We start from the raw sequence: 26602 nt of genomic DNA on the forward strand, positions 1-26602 counted from the left end.
CTGGAGGCTTCTAGGGGCATAGTTCAGTGTTTAATTTATTTCAAAGTAGGCCTACACATGCACACTTGTTGTAACAGGTAAAATTAAAAAAATATTAAACTTTTAAAAGTTTATAAACTGTGTTATGTTTTGCGGCTCCAGACTATTTTTCTTTAGTGAAAGAGGAGGCAAAATGACTCTTTTGATAGTAAAGGTTGCTGACCCCTGGCCTAGGTGATTGAGATTTAGGGGCTAGTGTTACACTTACACTTTACTTTGTTACACAAAGTAAAAATATTTTTTTTTTACATAAAAAGAATATCTACCCTTTTATGTAAAGTGAAAATTCTGAGTTTAGGTATGCTTTAAGGTGAAACCCCTCCCCTTTGGTGGCGATCAAGACAAAATATGAGCGTAGAGCCAATTCGGATACCTATGTCACGCAGGAGACTCCTGGCTGCTCATACTGCATATGCCCGCATGTCATTTTATTATATTGATGGAAAAATGTCAATGTCATGCATACACAGAAGTAGGATTTTGCACTCCTTCCCTCTATACAGCAAGCTACTTCACCTGATCTCACACCTGCTCAGTGCAGGATAGAGTGACAAAGGTGGAAGAAGGACGGCGCGGGACCCGATCGCAGACATCTCCAGCATGATTGAGGGATGTGAGAATGGGTAGGTGAGGTTTTTTTTAATATTAGTTTAGTTCTGCTCAAAATATGTCAAATTGTTTGCATGCCTTTTATAACTGTCACGCTTGTCAGTATTCTGATATCAACTGAAATTTCAAACTCTCACAAAGTTTGTGTCCTAGCTGATCACGAGTTCAGCACTATGGCAGTTCAAAATAGCGGCTGAGATGAAGCCGTCTCTGACTGCAAAAGAATAGAAGGGTTTATTGTTGCCTTATTGTTTACTGTTGAGCTTTGCAGCTACCTGATATATTCACACCTGTAACAGGAAATAACGGATAATGACTCAAATGATTCAAACCAATGTCAGTTGGGCAGCGTTGCACGTGTCTTTTTGGGTTACATTGTGTGAGCAGTTCAGATGTTAAAAAAAATTCCTTTCTATGTATTCAGTTTATAAAAGACCAAGTTTGTACTCACAGCGTGTGATGGGAATGTATATTCCCAAGTACAAAGAAGATTAAATAGCAAAAGTGCCTCCTAGGCTGTTGTAAAGACCATCAACCACAGGTACAGGATTTGCACTTCCTGTTCTTTTATTATGATTTTCATTTCTCTGTGTTTCAGGTCCCATGGTGTATGGGATATGTTATTGTCCTGTTTCCCGAAAGAAGGATTTGGAGGATCTGAAAGTTGCAGGTAAGATGTGCAGCTATGTCTATGTGGGAAAATCCAAGCATACCTCCCACCTGTATGTAATGGTGCAGCATGGTGGCTCAGTGGTTAGAACTCTGGCCTTTGCACCACTAGGTCCCAGGTTCGCAAATCGGCCAGGACACTATCTGCATGGACTTTGCAGGTTCTCCCTGTGTTTGCGTGGGTTTCTCTGTGTACTCCAGTTTCCTCCCCCATTTTAGAAACATGCAGTTAGGTAATAAGTTCCCTTTGAAATTGACCTTCGACTATATTTATTACATATGACTATGGTAGGGACATTAGATGGTGAGTCCCTTCGAGCACAGCTAGTATTATGACTATAGTTTTTGTGAAGGACTTTGTGAAGCACTGTGTAATGTCGGCTATATAAATACTAGGTAATAATAATTAATAGTTTGATTTTGTATGGAAGGATTGTACTACCTATTTTTATTATAAAACTATGTTTATATGACACTAACATTTTATGCATCGCTGTACATTAAATAGGGGTTGCAAATGACAGATACAGACAATGACACAACTTTTTTTGTGGGACAGCACTGGCTGGCAGGGGTCAATGAGATCCATTCCTACAGTCAACCCACAAAATCTATACACACAGGCATTCCCAAACCCACTTGTACCAGCAGATACTGTTCTACTTACTGATACTGTCTTTGGCTACTACAGTGTTACTAAAAACTTTATTCCAGTTTTCCAGTTTTGGGTTTCATATTCCCATGTTCTTGTTGTAACCTGTGATGCCACTTTCTACTGTTTGCCTATGGAAATGTGCAATACAAAATAAAATGAAACCACAATGACACGTCAGGTTTTTCCAGCCAACATTTTGCATTATTAACTACAAAACTCATAAAATACAGAAGACTAAAGCCATTCCGATAAAATAAGACAACCTTGTCCCAAGTGTTTTTATTGTTTGTTGTAATGCATGTTGTTTGTAGTGATGTCACCCATACTATGTCAGTAGGAGAGGAGTCCCGTAGCTTTTGGTTCCTTATTTTCTTTTATTTATGTGTGGAAAAGTCTACTTTCAGAGAGATAGTTGATAACCTATCTGCTATACATATACAGTGTCCATGTTCGCTTCTGGTCATCAGTTTAAAGATATATTCTTCTTTTTACTACAGACTCCAAGACACTGAGCGAGGCTGAGAGAGAGCGGCTGTTTCAGAAGCTTAATGGGGCTTCAGACTTTATAGGATGGGCTCTTCACATACTGTCACCAAATATCATCTCCACCAGCATGCAGCAAAGGTGACGTCTCCCATACCTGATGTGGATTCTTAAATAACTTAAGTTATAACTTAAAGCGTACCTAAACTCAGAATTTTCACTTTACATAAATGGGTAGACAACCCTTTTATGCAAGGTAAAAATTGTGTTTGTTTCTATTTTTTGCAAAGTGCAACACTTCACTGCCTAGGTGATCGAGAATGAATGGAAGTTTAGAGCCTGCTGGGATACCCACGTCACGCATCCCGGGAGGCTCTTGGGTGCTCCTTCTGCGCATGCCAGAAGGAGTCCTTTTGCCAAAAGGGAAAGAAATTGCCAATCTCATGCATGGGCAGTACCTGTGTATTTTTTTTTTTTGTTTTTGTTTATTTTCCTTTTTTTTTCGTTTTTGGGTTTACTTGCTCTTTAAGTATCTGCTACACTAAAGGAGGTTTCTATAGAAAACTGAAATGATTTCTGTTCAGGGCCCTTTCTTTTCTGCATCTCTGTCATTTTCTAGGGACAGAAGTGGGCAATTATATTTAGGATTGCACCACCTGAAATAACGGGGAAATAACGTATTTCAGTCAAGCTAATAAATGTTAAAATTTTGTGTTTCAGTAGACTTTGTGCCATGTAAGCAGTGGGTGCAGATTTATTATTGTTTATAATGGAAAATGGTGACTGGTAGTTGGGAACACTTTAAAAATAGTGAATGGGGAGTATTACTCAAATAAGGTACATTGAATTCCCCTAAAACTTTATGGTGGCCCCTCCTATTGTTTTATTCTTTTCCTGTTACTTCCAGGGCGAAGTACAATCTGAATGCCTTGTCTCATGACACCGCCATAGGTCTTATTCAGCACGCCCTGGATAATGGAGCGCAGGTGACAGAGGTATGTGTAATCGTTGGTAGGGAAAACAGCTCTGTAAACCTAGAGGTGGTTGTAAATATATGGTTTTAAAAAATAAAGCATGCACCTTTTGATAAATTTGTCCAAAAAAGCCATTTATGACAGATAAGTTAATTTTCTGAAGATGGACAAAATAACAGAAACACCCAGGGTTCAACCCAGATATGTTTTGAGGATATAATTGTAGGTAGGTGGCATCCCCACCTAGAGAAATTGTGTATGATGGCTGCTAGTTTTTTTTTTTTTTTGTGGAAAATTCTAATTGCCTGGCTGTTGTGCTAACCTAAACAATTTGTTTATCAAATAGGTTGGCGTAAACCAAGATGTAAATTTGTAATGGGTTATTGCTTACTGAAGACAATAATTTCAGCCCACATTTTCTCTTCAGAAAGCTTTCCTTTAAAAAGTGTAGATCCAAAATGTAATTTCAGTATGTTTCTTAGCTGGAGATCCTGCCAGTTATAGCACCTTTTATTGTAGGCTGACAACTGTAAGCCAGTTCCTCGAAACTAGAAGCTGCATTGTCGGCTTGGCACCACTAGGCATGATGCCCAGGATTCATATGAACTTGACACACTGATGTATGTATTTTGCAAACACCTTACAGAGACAAGAAGTGTGAAATGGTAATGCAGACCTGGAGAAAATCAACTATAGATAAAGTAGATACTCCTATGTTCTATTTTCCTTTTAGGCATTTCATACCAGACAGAACTCTCTGCCTCATCACTCATTGCAGCAGCAATGTTTGGTCAAAAACACAACCCCAGTCAGCTGGTTGAACAATAAAAAAGCAGTAGCACAGTGATAGCTTTCACTGTGCCCTAATCTCCTATCAGAATCTGTGTATTGCTGTGATGCCTGATTGGCTGTTGTGGTGGCTTTCCTGCTCAAAGTCTAGGCTCTGATGTTCAAACCACTACATAGGGCTTATACAGAAGCAGACTATGGTGCTTACCATGGCTGTGTTTTTAAGGTCTGACGCGTTAATGCACACTTACATTATTTGGTATAATTCTCTTTAAAATCTTCTTGAAAATATGGTGAGAAGAAAAGGAATATTTCATATTTTTGTACCATGATGTAACATTTGTTTTTGCTGTTTTTACCCCCTGCAGGTATTTGTGGACACTGTAGGTCCTGCTGAGAAGTATCAAGAGAAGCTGAAGCAGCGATTCCCTGGCCTGGAAGTGACTGTGAAGCCCAAAGCTGATTCTTTATTTCCTGTAGTTAGTGCTGCAAGTATTTGTGCAAAGGTGAGGATTGTGTCCAGATATCACCAGATCAGTACTACAAGGTGGTGCTCATTATTTAACTTTGCTTAAAAACTGAGCCACATTTTCATCAAAATATCAAGCATGATTTGTTGCAATTATTACTATGCAGCAATGTACATTAAATAGGGGTTGCAAATGACCAATACAGACAGTAAGACAGGCAGAGGAAAGGACCCTGCCCTGAAGAGCTTACAATCTAAAAGGTTGAAATGATGGAATATCTCATAACGTGTTCCTCTGACGTGGTTGGTGGGTTGCAGTCAATAGGTGGGAGTGGGGATAAAGTAAGGTTGTGTAAAGGTGTACTCAAAACCTCTAGTTTTATATAGAGTGCAAAAAGGTTAGACTCTGCTTCAACATTTATATAATGGCTTGTGTCCTAGCAGGGTAGATTTATATCTCCATTTTATTCTAGTGATCATTGTCTGTGATCAATGAGCCCAATTTATTAATGCTGCCTAAGACTGGAGAAGATACTGTTATGAGTGTTCTTGGGTGATCAAGCAAACCTCACATGGATTTAGTGCAGGACTGAGGACATATGCAAACTAATTTAGACGATTTTTGGAAAATCCTTCCAGGTTTGCTGGATCATCGAGGTTCAGGCATGATATCTATCTTCAGTCTTGGAGAGCTTTTTTAAATCCGGGCCATTGGCCCTGATTTATTAGAACTCTCCAAGGTTGAAGAGGATACACTTTCATCAGCCTGGTCTTTCCTAAAAGACATTGACTATTTGTAAGCAAATGTTTGCAATTCTGGACCAGATCTATTCAATGTTTGCTGGATCACCCAGCTTCACAGATGAAAGTGTATCCTCTCTAGCCTTGGAGACTTTTAATAAATCAGGGCCATTGTTTTACCATTTAAATTAGGGTTGTCAAACTCAAATACACAGAGGGCCAAAATTAAAAACTTAGACAAAGTCGCGGGCCAACCTTGAAATTTATTGAAAAAATTGAGGAACTTTTTCCTTCTCATTAGATATCAACTCTTTTCATATGGAAACAGAGGTTTTGCTTCACATTCCAACTGGAACAAGCTTATAATAGAGAAAGAGGCATAAACATTTTTTTTTTTAAATTTTATTTAGGAAAAAATCTTATGCCTCTTTCTCTATTTGTACCCTTCTGAGTTAAATTTCAATGGTAACCTTTTTGCACAGGCTAACAATAATAATACCAATATTCTTCTATGAAAATCCAACCATTCAAGTCCATGCCTTGAAGTAGCAAGGAAAAGTTCAGCTGAGGGCGAGTGCTGGAAATGCCAGATGTGGCCAATGCCGAGCTAAATCTTGACCCGCTGCTGAAACTCCCTCTTCATTGAAATAGCACCGCTAACAAAATTTCCGGCATTGTTTGCGTCTATAAAGCAGTCCAATGTGGGGCCACGCTTAGGCAGAGAGCCCGTTGGTCTATAGACTCAAGTGATGCCGGGAATTGTAGTAGCGGCGCTATTTCAATGCAGCAGTGGGCCAGCTGCAGTTCGTATTTAGGATTCCTTTGGGGGCCAAATTTGGCCCCCTGGGCCAGAGTTTGACACCCCTGATTTAAATGATTCTTTTCAGATATATACATATAGAGTGTAATGACTGTGGTGGACAGCAGGGGGTGACAATGTAATGTAATTTTTCTATCTAAAAATTAGCATTGACTTGTTGCAGCTATGATAACAAAACATTTCTTAGTGTTCCATGGTGGACACATTTTAAAATAGATGACTGATTCAATTCAATTTGTATCTGCATCATATTTATTTTGTAATATCTAGTAACTCTGCAACCCTTAAGGTGTTTTCTTCAAAAGGATTGTGTTTTTGTGCAGAAAAACAAAATCATAAAGGCATCTAGTTTAAGTATGCCTAGAACAAACAAAAATAGGGTCTGCCATTGCTGGCTTGACTACTATAAATGTTGGTTGCCTGGTTTAATCATCTGGAGTCACAGTCTTTAAATAAGCATAAAGCCAATGACATTTAGAAAGAAGTTCTTATCCTAATCTAAACTAATTATTCTGAAAATTGTGAAACCTAAAGTATCTGCATTAGAAAATGGCAACTATCATTTTCCAATAGAGTGGTCTGCAATAGTAGCCTACATCTCCAAATCAAGTTTTCATAAATATATGGCCAATAGACATGCTTTTCTTTCTGACCTCTTTATTTATACAGCTTTAATTACTCCATGTGAAATCATCTGGTGATTTGTAAAATTCGTACAGGGACAGCTGCTGGGAGCTTAGCTCCTATTAATGTAGGCATGATCCTAGAATTACATCAGGCATGGCACAGTGTTGGTTTTGCTGAGTATGCAATCAGTGTGTCCAGTTAATGTATGTGGGATTGAAAAAGTTCTGTAGTCCATCAATCCACAAGTGTAGCTTTCAGTTTTTCTATAGTTAAGCCTAACATTTTTTATGTTGATTTATTTTTATTTTCCTTTATTACATATCACTAATTTGAATGACCTTTTCTCTGCAGGTGGCCAGAGACCGGGTGGTGAAGGGCTGGAAGTTCCTGGAGGATCTAGGAGACATGGATGCAGAGTATGGCTCTGGCTACCCAAATGGTTTGTTAAGTCATAAGTTGAAGCTGCCTTTATGTGCAAACTCTGTTCACCTTGTCTTGGGGGGGGGACATTAGGCACCTCCAGTATTGTCCTTTACTACACTTGAAGTTTCTCAGATAGTTGGGTATACTAGCACTAGCAAAAAATGCAGTTAGGTTAATTGGTTTTCTCCTCAAAATTGCTAATATACTATATTAAAGACATATGACTATGGTAAGGACATTAGATAGTGAGCCCTTTGAGGGACATTAGTGACATGACTATGGACTTTGTAAAGCGCTACGTAATATGTCAGTGCTATATACATACTAGCCCAGCAGCACAGAAAATCCATATTAGTTTCCCTGAAACATCGCACAATCATCACAATATGTAATGAAAAGATATTTTGTTTATCTACTAGAAAAATGTGCTGATATAAAAAAAGAAAAAGTATCTGTTTCATCCGTTTGCTTTGATAGACAAACACATGATGTCAGTAACCTTGGGATGTTTGTTATATCAATCTGTTTCCTCGGTCTTCCCTCCTCACTATTTTGTTAGATAACATTGACTTATTGTGTCAATATAGATGACAGCGCTAAAGCTGTTTCACCACCAAAGGAGAATCTTCATTCATTTTATTGTCCTAATCTTAAAGGAACACTTCACTGAAACAAATAGTGGGTTGCCATTGTGTAATTATTCCATGAATATTATGCTTTGGACTTCAGTAGTTAGCCCAGGACAAGTTTGGCATAACTGCAGTCAGAAGGATGATAGAGTCTCTCATTTGTATTCTTGTTCCAGGTCAGTGAACTAAAGCAAGGAATCAAATGTTCAGTACCCTCACTCTGGTGGTAGGTCAATTCCTGCCAAGGAAAACACATGGACTTGGAAGATTCTCCACCAGAATCTGTGCTGAATGTCAGATTCCCTGTTATGTATGTGGAAGATGAAGCAAGGGTGTTGTCCTAGGGTAACAATGCGACTCCTTCATGTAGTATCACCTCATTAGAATAGGAAGTCTAGTACTGGTGGGATCTCCAGGTAAAAAGGAAGAAAAAGCCTGAAAATGATTAACTAATAAAGCCGTAATATTTAAGGACTGATGAAAACCAAATTTTTAAACTTTTTTTTTTTCTCTCCAACATGTGTTTTCTACTTATTTATATATGCAGACCCAAAGACCAAGGAGTGGCTTTCTCAGCATCTTGACCCTGTCTTTGGATATCCTCAGTTTGTACGATTCAGCTGGAGCACAGCGCAGACTATCTTGGACAATAAAGCCGTCCCGGTGCTATGGTGAGATTAAATGTTTACAGTACATTAAAAAGGCTTCCGGATGCCTTTATGGTGCATCACCAATCAGTAGTCTGCTGACCCAAAGTAAGGGCAGCAAGTGAAGTGTCATGGTTGTTGCAGGTCAATGATCCATAATATTGTGAAAAAGGGAGTAGGACATCCATACTGCAGCCAGGAAAGGTAGACCTATATTCTAAATAAAAAAAGTTTTTCTCCTGCCTCCCAGGGTATTTCTAAAAGTAAATTCAATATAAAAACCACAAAGCGACATGGCAGAAGGTGGGTCCCCTACCTTTTGGACTGAAAAGTGATAATGTCTCAGGGAGCCCGGGGTGCTCAATCTGCACACTGATCACTAAAGCTTACAGCCCACAAGGTAGTGGAAATGGATGAGTAAAAAGGAATTTAAAATGTATTTAGTTTGAAACAGTGGTGGGTGGCTCAGTGGTTAGGACTCTGGCCTTTGCAGCACTGGGTCCCAGGTTCAAATCTCGTCCAGGACACTATCTGCACAGAGTTTGTACATTCTCCTCTAGTTTGAGAGGGTTTCCTCTGGGCACTCTGGTTTCCTCCCACATGCAGGTAGGTTAATTGTCTTTCACTGAAAAATTGGAGGGAGAGTTGTAGACATGACTAAAGGATTTCATATTAATATAATATCTGTACTAATAAATATTATCAGTATACAATATATACTACTAATAATGGAAGGGGTAAAAGGAGAGGGATTTAACATCGCCCTTAAATAGACTCTAATGGTGTTTGAGCACCATGTGAAATACATTGATGGTGTCATCAGGGGGTTTAGTTTAGAAAATAGAAATACTGCAATAAATTGTATGCTGGGCAGTAGCATTTTAAATGCAAATGTGCAGTCGTTTCTACATCAAACTGCTTTGCATTCCTGTGCAGCCAAGGTTGAGATTCTAGTATCCCTTCCATAAAGCACCGCCAGGTCCTTCAGCAAGTATAGTGCTTATACAATAAAGTAAGAGCAGCAGATCACAGAAAATGTCATCTTTCTGCTCTTGCCTCCTAATGCAACATACACTGGTGCAAAAGGAAAGGGTTTGGGTTCATAGCGCACTGGGCTGACTGTTACAAACAAACATTGGGTTGTGCAGTACTAGTTGTACTGAAAAACAAAAGGATTTCGCAAACAATGATGGTGAAAGCAGCAATGGTTTAAAGAGCCTGTTCACCAATGCTAGAAGTCTAGCAAACAAAATAAATTAGAAGCCTTAATGAGTGAGGAGAATTATGACTTAGTTGGCATTGCTGAATCTTGGCTTTGTTCTTCGCATGACAGGTCTGTCAATATCCCTGGGTATACTCTATTTCGTAAAGACAGAGTCAAACGAAAGGGTGGTGGTGTCTGTCTGTATGTGAGAAGTGATCTAAAAGTGAATGTGAAAGAAATTGCTGATGTAACAAGCGAGGCATTATGGGTGGAGTTGAATGTGGGGATGCACAATACACAATTAATTATTGGAGTCTGCTATAGCCCCCCCAGTGCTAAGGAAGAAATAGAGAATCAACCAGTAGCAGCAAAAAGTGGAAGTGTTTTAATCATGAGTGATTTCAACTACCCTGACATTGACTGGAGTAATGGCACTACAGGAACAGCAAATGGGAGGAAATTTGTAAATTTAAAACAAGATGGTTATGGTACAGTTTATAGAAGCCCCAACTAGAAATTATACTCTGCTGGACCTAGTTCTTTCTAATGATGCAGAGCTTATAACAAATGTGCATATAAAATAGAAACTGGGTAGCAGTGACCATAATATAATTTAATTTAATGTAAGCTGTAAACAGGAAGCAAAAACAGAAAAGATAAAAACTTTTAATTTTAAGAGCAAATTTTCCATTATTAGGGGCAGACAATATTGTCCTCAAAGAACACAGAACAGAAATGGGAATGTTTCAAGTCTGTTCTACAAAACAAACTGAAAAATATATTCCAATGCGCAATAGGTTTTAATTTTAGCCTCCTAAACTTATGTGGCTCACAGCTGATGTTAAATAAAGCCATAAGGAACAAGAAAAGGGCATTCCAAAAATATAAAAATAAAGGATCACCTTAATCATTTGAAAACTATAAAGAATATAACATCATAATAATAATATGAACTTCAAAATGAAAAACAGATTGCAAAGGAAAGCAAGGCAAACTCCAATCATTTTTTTAAATATATCAATATATGTCAATATATGGGTTGGTTACTGGGGATAAAGAAAAGGCGGATTTACTAACACTTTTTTTTAGCTCTGTGTACACAAAGGAAAATGGCGAAGCTCAAGTCCAAATTCATTATAGCAATGTCGTTGCCTTAAATGAGTCACAATGGCTCAAAATTGAAATGATTGAGAAACAGTTGGGCAAAATTAAGGTTGACAAAGCATCAGGACCCGATGGATTACATCCACGTGTCCTCAAAGAGCTGAGCTCTGTTATTTCAAAGTCATTTTTTTTTTAAATTTTTAGAGACTCTTTAGTCACTGGCATGGTACTGATGTATTGGCGTAAGGCCAGTGTGTTTCCTATCTTCAAAAAGGGAGCAAAGTCATTACCAAATAACTACAGACCAGTTAAATGTCCATAGTTGGAAAGGTCCTAGAGAGTTTGATAAAGAACCACATAGAGGAGATTCTGCTTGAAAATAATATTAAAAGTGATAGTCAGCATGGCTTCAAAAAGGACCAAAGTTGTCAAACAAATTTAGTCCTTTTTATGAGGAAGTAAGTAAACAGGTACACAGTGGAGTAGCAGTTGATATAGTGTACTTGGACTTTGCAAAAGCAATTGACCCTGTACCCCACAGACAGTTATTATGCAAGTTAGGGTCGATAGGTTTAGAAAAGTCAATTTGTAAATGATAGAGAACTGGCTAAAAGATCGCATCCAGAGAATAGTGATTAATGATTCATTCTCTGAATGGTCTAAGGTTATTAGTGGTGTACCCCAGGGTTCAGTGTTGGGACCTTTACTGTTAACATCTTTATAAATGATATAGAGATTTTGATTAAAAGTACCATTTCTGTGTTTGCAGATGACACCAAACTATGTAATGGAATTAAGTCCATACAGGGTGTCTATAATCTACAAGCAGACCTGGATGTACAGTGGCATTTAATATAGATATAAAAAATTATGCACTTGGGCGCTAACAACATGCATGCTTCATACTGTCTAGGGGGAATATATTTGGGTGAGTCAGAAATGGAAAAGGATCTGGGGGTTCTGGTAGATCATAGACTTAATAACCGCATGCAATGCCAAGCTGCAATATCTAAAGCTAGTAAAGTACTTTCTTGTATTAAAAGAGGAATAGACTGCAGAGATGGAGGCATAACCCTGCCCCTGTACAAAGCATTGGTCAGACCACATCTGGAATATGCAGTCCAGTTTTGGGCACACGTTCACAAAAAGGACATTGTGGAATTGGAGAGAGTGCAGAGAAGGGCAACTAAACTAATAAAAGGAATGGAGGAGCTCAGCTATGAGGAGAGATTAGCTGAACTGAATCTATTCTCCCTTGAGAAGAGACGTATAAGGGGGGATATGATCACCCTGTATAAATATATAAACGGTCCATATAGAGAACTCTTCCCAAATATTCATTTTGAGATTAATACAAAGAACAAGAGGGCACTCTTTGCGTCTGGAGGAAAAGAAGTTTAAGCTCCGGATAAGGAAGGGATTCTTCACTGTAAGGTCTGTGAAAATGTGGAATTGGCTCCCTCAGGAAGTAGTTTCAGAAACTACCTCAGATTGCTTTAGGAAAAAGCTGGATGATTTCTAGAAGCACAGAATATAATTGGGTATTAAGGCTTTAAAGTAAAAATAACAGTGACTGTTGATCCAGGGAATATCCGATTGCCTCATGGAATCAGGAAGTAATTTTTTTTCCTGTTGAAGCAAATTGTACCAGGGTTTTTTTTGCCTTCCTCTGGACCAACTATGTCTTATAGGGTTTTATATCTGGAATATGTTAATTTCCCTAGTGGTTGAACTTGATGGACTTATGTCTTTTTTTTTCAACCCAACCTACTATGTAACTTGCATGCAACAGACCTTATTTATCTTCTTTTATTGCTTTTATGACTTACAGAAGATACAGATAAATACACAATTATAATATATTGTTCCTTAGTATTTCATAACATGTAATATGTGGCTTACGTACACCAGCAGGGGGCAGCAGTGTATGAGTGAGGACATCCATGGAACCAATCTTCTCTATCTGCATGCAGTTACTGTAACAGTAGGTCACGGATTTCTTCTGAAGCTGGCCTTGGTTGCTAGTAACATTGGCGCTAATTAACAGTGTCAGATTATGTCGGGTGCTGGAGGGGGGAGGAGGTCACACAGACCTTGTGTTGTAAAGAGGATTTCCCCGCACGTCTTCTTTCCATCCCCCAACGGCTCACACATCTAATTACTCACTTGTAAAATCACTGTCAGGTCCTTGAGTGTTTCTGTGGCTCTAATTCAGGTCTCCGCTTCCTGCAACCTTCTGTTTGATAGGAAGCTGAATCTGCTCACAGACATGATCAGCGGGGTCAGGAAACATTGGGTACCAAAACACAATTCTTACTGACAGTTTGGGGAGATATAGGTTGGACAGGTTAAACCAGGACCAAATCCTTCCAGCACATTCCCAAGAGTCCTTTCTCTCCAGTCCTATGGTATAAACATACCAGCATATGGGACCCAAAGGTGTCTGCTTCACAGCTGGTAAACATTGTCCCCCGGTGTCTGTACATGTTTAGATTGCTTCAGCCAAAATGCCATTTAGACCACCTCTTGCAACGCCTTTCTAGAAAAGGAAGACTTATTTGCCCAAGGGCCTCATTGGTGGCCTAAGAACCCTTATTGTCTTTTTTTATGGGTATCAGTGCCCTTCCCAGCACCAACCAACACTTTTTAGTAACTACCTGGCTTTTTTTTTGGGTGGTTAATGAAGAGTTAAGCCACAATACACCTGCTGCCCCCCACCTACAATTTCCTTCCCACCCGGCTTAAGAAAAATTTTGTTTTGAGCACCGGGCATGCAGTGCTAGCCCAGACCATTCATAGTTGGTCATTAACATCATTGATCATATTTATGGAAGACTGAGCCATTTGCAGGGAGTCTGTTCTACCTGAAATAGATAGCTGGTCAATACAATAGAGTTGGCCAGTACTGAGCTCCTTGTGGCTGATCAGTCTTTTTATGAGTCGCTGATAAAGATCCAGCATGCAACCAGTAAAGTCATAGAAATTGCAGAACTATTGATCTTCATCCCTGTCTGGATCAGAATAACAGCCAGGTAATAAACATTTTTAAAAGTCTAGTTATACATTTTCTTACTGCGTGTTTCATTTAAAGGTCTACTAACATGGGTGGGTATGGCTTAAATTGGAGCGAAGTTTAGATTTAGTGGTGAAAAATGAGGGATTATACCCCCTGATGGATTTTTATTGTACTCTGTCTCCCCATTAAGGAAATTATCTTCCTTCCATTCCACTGATCACTGTATATATATATATGAGAGGGAAGATCCAAAAAGTTAGATATCGACTAAAATGGTAACAAAGAATCCTTTCAATAGGGATACTTCTTTTCTGTCTAGGGAGGAGTTTCCTTTTTAGTGTAAAACTTTCACTCGCTTTTTGTTATGTCTACTGGACAGGATGTAAAGCTTAATCTCTCTAATGAGGCACTAATGGCAACAATAAGCCTGAAATTGGTTCTACTCTGCTTAGACCGGGGTGTCAAACTGTGGCCCGAGGGCCAAATCTGGCCCCCCGCGGCCTTTTTTTTTGGCCCCCAAAGATTTCATAAGATTTAGCTCCGCATTGGCTGCGTCTGGCATTTCCAGCACTGCCCCTTAGCTGTATTTTTCCTTGCTACTCCAAGGCATGGACTTGAATGGTAGATTTTCATAGAAGAATATTAATATAATTGTAGCCTGTGGAAAAAGGTTACCATTGAAATTTAACTCAGAAGGCTACAAGCCGAGAAAGAGGCAAAAGTTTTTTCCTAAATAAAATGTAAAAAAACCTCTTTGTTTCCATATGAAAAGGGTTTATATCTAATGAGAAGGAAAAACTTCCTCAATTTTGTCAATAAATTTCCAGGCTGGCCCACGACTGTCTAAGTTTTTAATTTGGCCCACTGTGTATTTGAGTTTGATACCCCTGGCCTAGATGCTTTTGAAAATGAGAGGAAAAATTGGCTTGGTTTGTTTAAAGATGATTGCTTCGTTCAGGAAAACACTAATAAGGAGACAGGGTAAAAATCTAAAATTGATTTATTGTGTCCGTTGCAACTAGTAAAAATAGGTGTGTGTGTTTCTGAAGGCAGTGTTCTTCCTAGTCCCTTTTAGTTGGGCGCACCACCCGGCACTTTTCAGTAAGTGCTCAGCTGTTTTTGAATGGTTACCAAAAAGTTGTGATATAATACAGGGGATCCACATATAACTTCTTTCCACCCAGCCATGCCATGGCTGCCTTCCTGAGACCTTCTGTCTCTGTTGGCTTTTGCTCACTGTGTTTAAATGAAAAGAGCTGCACTGTCACCCCATCACCTAGGTGGCATTTTTTTTATATTTGTTTTTGTTAATACTGAGCCCAATGAAGATCTTTAAAAGCATGAATGATGCAGTTATGTGTTTATTAAAAAAATGAGTAAATGCCTCTAGTGTAAGTATCTGCTTTGGACTTGTCAGCCTTTTCTGTAAAGCAGCATTTAGAATAGAGGAGGCTATGGCATGGCTTGGGGACAATCTGTTGTACTGGAACTTTCCATTCCAACTCATGCATTGCAACAGCAAAATAGCCGTGATGACACAGATGCTTCATTTGTGTGTTACTGCTGTGTCCTTATTGTCTAATCAAAGACCTAGGACAGGTAGGTGACCTGCTGTATTTTTTTGCAGGACAAAGGCAGGTCGGCAACTCTACTGTGCTGTTTGATATGTTTTGGGATATGTGTACATTTATCCGCAGTTTACCTTATATGTGTCTTGTTTTTGTGTCTCTTGTGCAGGGGGGATGACGAGGAAGAAGCAGATAAATCATCTCAGTCACTGCTTTCATTCTTCTCTGCACCAAAGGAATCCAAACCACAGAGGCATCGATTCTTCCTGGAGCGACACCTGGAACCCGTGACTGATTTATAGGAAGATTAAAGTAATAAAGACTGACTAGTTTCATACATCCACATCAACACAACTGGGGATAAGAGCGGAGAGAATCCTCCAAACACAAGCAGGATTACACACACACACACACACACACACACACATATATATATTGCACTCACTAGTTCTAGACACACACAAGAAACTTTTTCATTTTCTATTGATGCAGTTTGGACTTGGAGATCCTAGTTTGGTTGATTATAAGCTTCTTTTTTGCCTTTGTTAATTCAATTTAAATCTAAAATTCTCTTTCAGTTTCCATTTGACCAGTAAACTAGATCAGAAATGACAAGCAAAAGGTGCGAGTCATTCATCATAAAAGATCAGCTCTCCTCACACTGTTACATTGTGGTAATGTTATAAGATGCATATGCTGCGGCAACACATTCATTGCTTCCATTGCACTGTTACACTAGTGTGTGTAATGCACCCAAGCTGCTGTAGCTTGCTACAACAATACAAGCTGTGTGTTTTATAACAATGCCTTAAAAACAGGTCATGGCTAATTTCTGTGTGTCAAAGCGCATTCAAAATTTATGGGCTGCCTTCATGCACAGTGACACAGTGCATAATATTAAGGAAGCCTGAGAAATTCCCTAACCTACTTGATCACATCTTTCTAAGATTGCATTAATTGACACAAAAGGTATTGAGGGATTTTCTTTTATTTCTATTGATTTGCGATATTAACCAATCAGATGGATGTAATGACATTATTTAAAATGAAGGAACTTTAAAGGCTAAATACATTTCATCTATAAATCCATTTTTGTTGTAAGCAGATGATTTAAAGCATGTGAGTCAAAGAGGACTATTATAAGCATTGTATTTTTTGTCCTAATGCAAAAGGCTTAATGGCAAATTTGCTACCTGCCAGTCTCGGTGCTTTCCTCCAACATGTAACCCCAAGCAACAATCTTTAAAAAGTTCCAAATAACAAAAAGGCAGAAAACATTTTCACAAAACCCAATATTACAATTAAAATTCATGAACATAGGTCCCTCTATCTACGTCAGTAACATGGTCTCTCTGTAATTACCTACTATGTCAATCTGCCATATAGTCACTGGAAACTTAAACTAAAACCTCTTAGGTGCCGATCTCGGTGTTCTCTATATACATAGAAACATGAAAATTTGTTCCCATGGAGCTGAAAACTTGTAAATGTGTGAAGTGTCAAAGTAAACCTTGACAGATGTGTAGAAGCTGATTGGCCGGTGACAGTACACAATATGATTGCAGGTTCCAGTTTGCTCAGATAAATCATGTAATCAGTGTCATTCCAATCTGTACCAGTAAGTTCCATGGCAGTTCTATACTGAGTCACTGACAATATCCGGCCATAGTTTGTAATGTCCATCATGCACTTACACTCATCAGGATGATGGATACCCAGTGGAGTCCCAAAGGAGCTGGCAAAAAGAATCCAGCAAGTCGCAGCACACATGCCGCTTATTCCTCCTTAGAAAAATGAGTGTGTGGTGTCTTGGGGTGTTGAATACTAATCTTTGGGAAAATGTTTGGATTCATTTGGAGCATCTTGTGCACTTATTTTATTTACTCCTAATGAATTCAGTGTGCAAGCATAGGAGAAGAGACTTGTTCATCACTATACTTGGCTCAGTATCCCTCCATTACCTGCATGGTATACTTTCATTATTGGGTGTTAGGACCGGCATGAGACCAGATCCTATGGGATTTATTATGGATTTCCAGTGATTAGACAGCAGATTAACGTTGTATGCCCATACATAGAAAGGAATGTTTACTGATTTCAACAAGGCCCTGCGTTGGTTCATTTATTAACTGTATTTTTGAGTTTATAGTTTTCAGCTTTGTGTATTTAAGTCTTTATTTTACTGTTTTCCATGTAACTCAGACTTTGATACTGACACACAATTACTTTTCATACAAAAGCAATCTCTTATTTTTCACAGTTAACTAGTATGTCACATTTTTTTGTTGTCCTTTCTTTGTTATTGTGGGTGAAAGCGTTGAACATTAAACTTGTTTTTGTACATGCCTATCATGGTGTTTGCTTATTCTAGTAATACACATATGGAGGCTGAAGGAATAAGGCAGCATCAGTAATGTTTTATGTCCTATCTTGTGTGTGATAGATCTCACAAACAGGTTGTATTACTTTCACCAAATTAAATATTTCCTCTAGATCAAAGTCCTGTAGAGCTTTCTATACATAAAGTGTAACTCCATTCACAATATTTTTTTCTAGTGCTGTAAGGCATCACTTGTGGCGTTGCTGTTGGTAAGAACTGGCTAATAGTTGCTTTGTTATCGTGACTGATCCTGTACGACTGTTCCAACCTCTTATTCCAAACCATAGGGCTTTACCCTTCGTGTTCTCCCCAGACATTTCCTACAGCCAAGTGGCATAAAAAAGTAGCTAGGTAAGGTAGGAATGTGCAAGGGGCTGTGGCTTTGCTTAAATGCACAAACCTACCTCCCCAAATCCCCCGCAAATAATAAAATTGTGGGGCACTGCACCAAGATGAAAGCCATGTGTAAGTGGGCACTGACTCATGGCAGCCAATTGGTACTCACAGGGGACATTTAGGCAGCCTGAAAAGATTTCTGGGTCCTGCAATTGGCTAAAACAGCTTCAGAGTCTGCTCTGAAGAAAGCTGCTTTGTATTTCTGTCATCAAGACTCCCAGACCTACAAAATTCACTACCACATGTTATGGTTTCTTCTGATGCCAGCTTCAGGTACAAAATCCTTCAGGTGAGCTGCAAAGAGTCCCCATTGTTTTCTTGGGTCTGTCTGTGGTTGGTTGCTTCTTTGCCCACCACAGTTTGACTGAACATTTAGAAGGTGAAAGACTTCATGTGACCCTCAACAGCCCAGGAAGAAAGTAGGATTTTTGTGCTCACCATTGGGTTCTTTTATTGGTATCCACTGAGGGACACAGATCCCACCCCTCTTTATGAAAAATCATATCGTTGACCTTTTTAACATAGGGTGACCTTTGAAATAACTTTCAGGTCTTCAGGGAAACCCTCCTATCATTACTATATCCACAGCTTGTGATACATTAGCATGGTGGTGAGTAGGAAGAATGCTTTATAGGCTGCTGGCCATTGGGAAGAATGTCACCCTTACAGATAGCCAAAAAGATCATTGTTATTCGTTAAAGTGACCCAAGTGTAACAAATTTCAATTTTTTTACGAAACCCCCAACAACCTCTGGAGAACGCCTTGGTTGAGAAACACTGCTCTAGGTGCAGCTTTACTACAAACCTAAAGGATGCTTCTTGTAGGGGTTGGGGGGCTCTCTTGGACTAGCCTGCACTTTGTTTGATAGTGCCCAATGTTCCTTTGGATGCCATTATACCTAAAGGTAAAATACTTTCAGTGTTCTTTAAATGGACTATTGAGAAGAGGTTTTGGAGTACGTACAGAAATTCAATTTGTATTGCTAAACATCTACGTTGTGTTAGTTATGCATCAATTTGTATGTTTGTGTAACAAAAATTTATTTCATATCTTTCCACCCATCCAAATCCCTCAGGACATTCCTTTTCTCTATTGGACCTAATACATCATCATTATCTTTAGTAAGTACACACAAAACAACCCTGAGTATTCACTTTAATATATAGATTTATTTTCTCTGCATTGTTTAGGATACTTAAGTGGGAAGAGCTTTGCTTCCCAACCAACAGCTTTGTTTCAAGACTCACATGCTGGTGAGACATTATAAATACTGATCTTTTAAAGGGTAGAATAAAACAGTTGTAAAAGACTTTGTGTGTTTTTTTTATTATGTAGCAGTGTCATGATAGATTAAAAGCTCTTTGGCTCAGCTTGTGCTTGCGTATCTTGTTTCTGCTGTAGCTTGATCAGCTGCTGGTTATAACTTTGGTTATATGGGCACTTTAAAGGGTAGGGAGGGTGGCAGGGGTGGGGTAAGTGCTTGGAGGAGAAAAGAATGATGGAGCATGTGTAAGAAAGGTTGCTCTGGTTCCATTATGCCCCCATTCCACTGCCACTTCCTTCACCATCTATGTTGGTTTGCCTTTTCCACAGGGCTCTTCTCATCCTTCTTTTATGTGGAATTTTGTGAGGATCCTGGGCACACATCTCTGGGTATCCTGATGATCCCTCCTGGGCGGCGTCTAGATCTGCGTGGGCATTATCCTCTTGAGAAATATCAGCCCCCTTTTCCAGAGGGTTGATGCAGAAACACTCTTCAGTAACGGCCACAAAGGAATGCTTCCAGATTGTGTCACAAAGCTGTCCTCCCGATCCAAATTTCTGTAGGGCAAAGGCAGAGCTGTTAGTGAGTCTTCCTGAATGGTGACTCAGTGGTTATGTTACAGGTTTTTGTGGACAATGTTGGCTAAAAGTACTGCACTTGGTGTTAATATAAGCCTGGCATTAGTTTTGGTATTATTATTATCCACTATTTATATAGTGCTGACATTTTACACAGTGCTTTACAAAGTCCCTAGTGGGGCTCACAATCTATTGTCTCTACCATATTAATAACCACAGTCTAAGGGCAATTTTGGGGGAAAGCCAGCTAACCTAACTGCATGTTTTTGGAATGTGGGAGGGGGTATACGGGGGAAATCTACACAATCATCAGGAGAACCAGCAAACTCCATGCAGATAGAGTCCTGACCGACATTCAAACCTGGGACCCAGCACTGCAAAGGCCACAGTGCTAACCACTGGGCCACCATACCAACCACTGCATGCTGGAAATGCCCAAAAAGCCTGTCGTTTCCGAGACACTCTACCTTGTCTACCCATCACAATGTGGCCCTTGTCAAAGAATTTCATTTTTTAAATGTGCTCATTTTTCCTGGCTTCAAAACATCACCTTCAAGTACTGACTGCTCACTTGCTGCCTAATATATTGCTGCTATTGACAGGTACCATTGTATCCAGATAATCAATGTTATTTATCTTTATCTGTTCATGGGTTTTATGTTTTGGCCAAATAATAAACCTGTCAATAACCACGGCTGCCTTTTGAATATCCAAGTTGCCTGGGTATTTAGCTGATCTACTTACTTAGTCTACAGACTAGTAAAATCCTTATTTGCATACTTATTCAAGGTCACTGACCTAATGCCCTGGAAGCAAAGGGCCAGCATGGCTTTACTAAACTAATAAAAGGAATGGAGGAGCTCGGCTATAAGGAGAGATTAGCTGAACTGAATCTATTCTCCCCTGGAAAGAGACGTATAGGGGGGATATGATCACCCTGTAAAAATATATAAATGGTCGATATAGAGAACTCTCTTCCCCATTATTCACTTTGAGTTCATTACAAAGAACAGAAGGGCGCTCTTTGTGTCTGGAGGAAAAGAAGTTTAACCTCCGGATAAGGAAGGGATTCTTCACTGTAAGGTCTGTGAAAATGTGGATTCGGCTCTCTCGGAAAGTAGTTTCAGCAACTACAATAGATTGGATTGCTTTAAGAAAAAGTTGGATGCTTTTCTAGAAGCACATATTTTACCTGGCTATAAATGTTTTAAAGTAAAGATACCAGACTGTTGATCGAGGGAACATCCGATGGCCTCACAGGATCAGGAAGTAATTTTTTTTCCCCTGTTGAAGAAAATTGACCCAGGAGTTTGTTTTACCTTCCTCTGGATCAACTATGTCTATAGGGATTTTATATCTGGGATATGTTTATTTCCCTAGTGGTTGAACTTGATGGTCATTTTTTCAACCTAACAATTTAACTATTTGAATAGTTTACATAAATATAGGTGGCAATTTAAAAGTAATTGTTTTATAATGGTGGACCGTACAGGTTCTACAACTTCAGGGGTCAATCCACTTGTGGTGCCTTTTTGCATTCAAACCAGTTGTATTATTTCCAACAAATGCAGCACACAAGGTATTGTGCAATGTGATATAGATGTGATCTGGGTGCACCATTAACACATACATGCACTGTTGCTTTAATACGTGATGCACTTCTAGTTTTCATTAATAATTAACATCACTAGTTTTTATCCCTCTTTATATATATATATATATATATATATATATATATATATATATTCTGCATTAGACAACCAAGACAGATAAAATTGTGTGTGTATGTGGTGCTCATGGGGCAGTACATACAGTCTAAGGTAGCTATTTATATATATATATATATATATATATATATATATATATATATATATATTAGGCCCAGCGGTCACTGGTAGGTTATTGCACACAGATGTCACAGGCTAATGCTATAAAACACATAGGGTGCAGAAGGTGAACTAGTCAAAGACCCTTCATGTTGATGGGATAAAAGGGTCTTGTAAGAGTCATTACTCCCAGAAGGTAAGAGGATCAATGTTCCATTCTACCCATCCCCATCTTGGGATAATTGAATTTCTGCAAAGAGATTTCTGTAGTATAATGAGATAATACAAACCTTGTATACCGTTTAGGTAAGAGGAATAAATTCCCGCTGCGGATGCTGTCAATACATGTCGCTAATTCCCCTGAGCAATTCATCTACTAGGTTTTATGATTGCAATCATGCAGGGACACTGCAGGTGTTACCAGTTAGCACATATTTAAGCTGACTCAGCCTTAAACCTATTATTTCACATTAAGTACATGCTAAGTAAAATGGGAGCCTTTATACATTTAATAACTGTGGCCACTGATATATTTTGAGGATAGATTATGAATAACATGCTGTGCAAGAAACAAAACAAAAAGTCAAGAATGAATGATACACTTACCTGTTTGTAGGTAATGCAGCCTTTGCTGCAGTTGCTTTTAGCGTTTGTGTATCCTGAACATATTAAATCTTCTTTACATGCATCAAACCTGTAATTACAATATTGGTAACGTCTTTTTCCATATAAATGTATGGCTCAATAAAACCAATATTACGGTATTCTCAATGCAATACATTGCTCTGCATTACAGTATTCTCAATCGGATTCATCCAAGTTCTCCAAGATAGACCATCATGGGAGAACCAGCAAACCTGGAATGGATTTCCTAAAATCGGTGCTTTTGTTTGGCGAATATTTCCAATCAGCGACAAGATCCATTCCAGGTTTGTAGATTCACCCATGTTAGTCTATGTTCTCCAGTCTTGGAGAGCTTTAATAAATCATTCCCAATGACCAACCAATATGGCCATTTTTTAAAATGATAATATTAAAGTTTGCTTCTGTACCACAATATCTAAATTTTTGGGCCAGTAAATTACTAACTTGTGACTTGTTGGCATTAGTTTTAGAGGTGTCTTAAAGGGAACATGTCACTTTGCCCATTTGGGTTCTTTTGAAAGCTCTCTCGTCACTGCCTTAGCCTGTGTGGGGCCTTGGAAATAACGTGGCAGAATTTGATCTTCTTCAATTCCTTCCAGGAAGCAGTGTTAGGAGTCTGAGTAGCCAATTACCAGGTCCAAACATCAAAACTTACATAAAGGAGAGCAACAGGTTAGGTGTAAGCTCTAATACAAAATCCAAAATTGTAAGCTGAAACCCTTCAAATGTCTCTTAGTACACCTGTGCTTTGAATAGGGACCTTGGAAATACCCAGTGTTCCTGGGTCTTTGGCAGCTTTTGGCCTTTCTTTTTTTCAGGAAGCTGGGTTGGAGTCTGGCCAGCTAGGCCCAAACTACAGGAAGGTAAGAGAGTAAGGGCAATATGTTGTTTGTTTTGTTCTTTTCTGAATTGTAGGTCGATACCCTACTTATGACCCATGCTGTGAAACAGAAAGCCACCAAGTTAGAGAGTTTTGGGTTTCAAAGAGTGCAAGGGTAATCTGCAGTGTCAAATTTTGTTTGGGACAATGTAATGGGTTAGTTCTGAATTCTCCTTCCAATGTAACCTATTCCCATTGTTTCCCTTGTTGTCCCTTTCTACTCCATGGGACAGTGATGGAGCAGTCAGCACTGTCACATTGGAGTCCATAGTTTTGTGTAAGCCACCATTCCAGGTACTTATAGCTCACACAGCTACAAACAGTGGTAGGAAGAGCAAAGGTAGGGTGATTTGTGCATAAAAACTGAACCCATTATTTAACCTGTGTGGGCAAAACTCAAGCTCACTATAAGCAGTGAAGAAAAAGTTTAAAGAAGCCAACTGGTTCACTTTAAACTCGAAAAATAGCCACCCATTTTTGTCCCCCATTAGCCACCCATTTGGGTCATGTTGCCTGGGCAAATTGGCAAAACAATTGAAAGCAGCTACATTGCCTGGGCTCCTATCTTTATTATATCATACTATGAGTGTATGCTTACCATTGGTCACAGAACCGATCACAGAGGGGCAGCTCATGTATCCCAGCGACTGATCCAGGCTGACCCCACTTAGCGATATGTGGAGAACACAAATACATGCATTGGATTCGGCTAACGTATTCTTCGCACCTGGGGAAAGGCAAGACAATGTCAGTATTCTATGCTGCAGTGGAAGAACATAGTAGGACCATGGTAGGACCTGATTGATAGAGGCAACAAGAACATCTTCTAGAGGCAAATATATCTTGGAATATTCTTACCTGGGACTGAGGCGTCCACAACCTTCCCATGGGAAAGGGGCAAATGGTGGGGCATCTATGTGTTCCTGAGAACAGCAAGAATCTGGAAACAAAACAAAAACCGTTGACAGAGGTTGTACCTTTTCTTCAATCCACCTAAAATGTGATACGTGTTTGATACTTTTCCCCTAAAACCTGTGGCCTTGAGAAAAAGGTGTCAAAACACTCAGTGCATCTCTTTCTACTGCATAGTCAGAGACTCCATGGTGATCCCAATCTACTGCCAGAAGTGTCTGCGATGAGATTTTCGAGAATCGAGCCTGGACCAATGGAAGAAGGTGGCCTGGTCTGATGCAGGGAACCATAACACTTGTTTTGCAAGAAACGTTTGTAAACCTATGTAGTTTCCTATAATATCCGGGGGTTGTGACTTAATCATCCCAGCCTAACTGTAACTAATTTTAGCATCCTTGAAAAATGTTGTGCATGCAAAGACCAATGTAGACCACTTGTATAGTAATCTCCATCCACATAACACCATATTAGGAGAACAATGTAGACAATAAAGGATTTAAAGCAGGGGTCCCCAGCCACCTGTCTGCAGACGCTACAACTCTCTATAGCAAGATAAGTGATGAAGATGAATCAGGCTGCAGAATATCCAAACATCCATAAGCTACAATGTCAGGGTTATGTTTGAAATATCCAAACTCAAAAGCTACTAATTGGGTATAAGATGTATTGATTTGAAATGGTGGAAGGCAATCTACTACAATGTAAATGGACCTATGCCAGGAGATCTTTCAGACTGTGAATAATAACCCAAAAGTCATGGTTAAGTTGTTGAGGAAACAAGAAAGCTTCAGGTTTATGATGGAGAAAAACAATTTACTGAGAAAAGCTGGAATGCCGAAAAAGCAATAGGAAGTTGGATAAAGAGGTATAGATGCTACGTGATGAAAATGAAAGAAGCTATAGGTCTACAAGACAGTCCATAGGAATACAAATTGGGATGGAGAGGCTGTTTGCCCAGGTGGAGAAAACTATTGGGTGATGTGATATGGGAAATCAGTCTACAAGGTAACAGGGCAGGGAAGGTGGAGGGACCGGACTTCAAGGAAGAGTCTGAAAAATGTTGGCTGCTAGACTGAGGAGTCCAATCTACAACAGACAGGATTAAGATAACGGGCCTGTTCTCCACTTTGACTTGTAGACTCCATCATGACTTGTAAGCCCTTTTTCTATAACCAGATATGTTGGGCTGGATTCATCAAAGCTTTGAAAGATTGGAGAAGACAATTACTGGAGAACCTGGGTGATCCAGCAAACGTAGAATGGATTTCCTAAAATAATTTGGTGTTTTCAATCCTGGACCAGATCCATTCCAGGTTTGCTCGATCACTCAAAATCTTCTATCTTCTCAAGTCTTGGGGAGCTTTGAAAAATCAAGTTCACCATATCTGGGTGAAGTAAAACAGCCTACAGTCATGATGGAGACTAAAGGTCAACAAGTTTGTAAGAAGATTCTCCTTGTTTGTGATTGATGAGCCCAGTTTAGGAAAACACATCAGGTAAGAGTTGTCATATGGAGGAGACAAGCCTACATGTCTACATGCTGGTGTTGGGTGCTCCACACACAAATCAGCGTTACAAGTACTCGTTTCTTCTTGTCAACATGGAGATGCTAAAAGTTGAGGTTGGTCAAGCAAGTCCTAATGAAGAGAAAGAGCAATGTTTATTAATCTCCAGCCAAGGAGGAAGCAGATGGATGTTTAGTGGAAAGGAACCAGACTGTAAGGCTAGATATTCAGATGCTGGGTGTTTAGGTGACCATGTGTGAATATAAAGATGCAGTGAGATACTAAAAACATACAAATAACGATCAATCAATACCAATACAAGTCACACTCACGGCTAGAATACTGCTGGCACTTGGTTAAACCGGACTCTGCGCTGGCAGCCACCTTCTGCTTCCTCTCTACAAGACATCTATCAGGATGTCCCCAAGATGTGGAGAACAGGAGAAAGGGGAGAAGGGAAAGAAGCAATGGTGACATCCTATCCTATAGGATGGAAACAAACACAATGATTGGCTGGAAGAATCAAAATCTTTCATTGTTTGTTAAAATTTTAATATACGGTAGTAATGATCTACAGAAGTATCTGTACTCAATACCAACATGTTAAGTGTGTTATTACCCCTGTACCGTCATATTACAGTTAACCAGCTCCTGAGTGTCCTATTACCCCTGTACCATCATATTACAGTCACCCAGCTCCTAAGTGTCTTATTACCTCTGTAACATCATATTACAGTCACCCAGCTCCT

General features: G+C 39.3%; 2 protein-coding genes across 2 annotated transcripts in view; one reads left to right on the plus strand and one right to left on the minus strand.

Moving 5' to 3' along the window:
- The window catches only part of RNASEH2A (ribonuclease H2 subunit A), a 20023-nt gene extending 2210 nt beyond the window's left edge, over window positions 1-17813 (plus strand). Inside the window, exons 2-8 of the mRNA XM_072399495.1 lie at window positions 1247-1318; window positions 2470-2596; window positions 3363-3450; window positions 4587-4724; window positions 7227-7314; window positions 8475-8598; window positions 15636-17813. Of these exons, the coding sequence (XP_072255596.1) occupies window positions 1247-1318; window positions 2470-2596; window positions 3363-3450; window positions 4587-4724; window positions 7227-7314; window positions 8475-8598; window positions 15636-15768 (770 nt within the window). The 3' untranslated portion in view covers window positions 15769-17813. The remainder of the gene's footprint in view (window positions 1-1246; window positions 1319-2469; window positions 2597-3362; window positions 3451-4586; window positions 4725-7226; window positions 7315-8474; window positions 8599-15635) is intronic.
- Window positions 17814-19392: 1579 nt separating this feature from the next.
- The window catches only part of RTBDN (retbindin), a 10973-nt gene continuing 3763 nt past the window's right edge, over window positions 19393-26602 (minus strand). The window contains exons 2-6 of the mRNA XM_072399496.1: window positions 26186-26336; window positions 24295-24376; window positions 24035-24163; window positions 22518-22605; window positions 19393-20064 (exon numbers count right to left, since the gene is read on the minus strand). Of these exons, the coding sequence (XP_072255597.1) occupies window positions 19777-20064; window positions 22518-22605; window positions 24035-24163; window positions 24295-24376; window positions 26186-26330 (732 nt within the window). The 5' untranslated portion in view covers window positions 26331-26336 and the 3' untranslated portion in view covers window positions 19393-19776. The remainder of the gene's footprint in view (window positions 20065-22517; window positions 22606-24034; window positions 24164-24294; window positions 24377-26185; window positions 26337-26602) is intronic.

This window comes from Pyxicephalus adspersus, chromosome 2 (assembly GCF_032062135.1).
Source record: "Pyxicephalus adspersus chromosome 2, UCB_Pads_2.0, whole genome shotgun sequence".
NCBI classification, from domain to species: domain Eukaryota; kingdom Metazoa; phylum Chordata; class Amphibia; order Anura; family Pyxicephalidae; genus Pyxicephalus; species Pyxicephalus adspersus.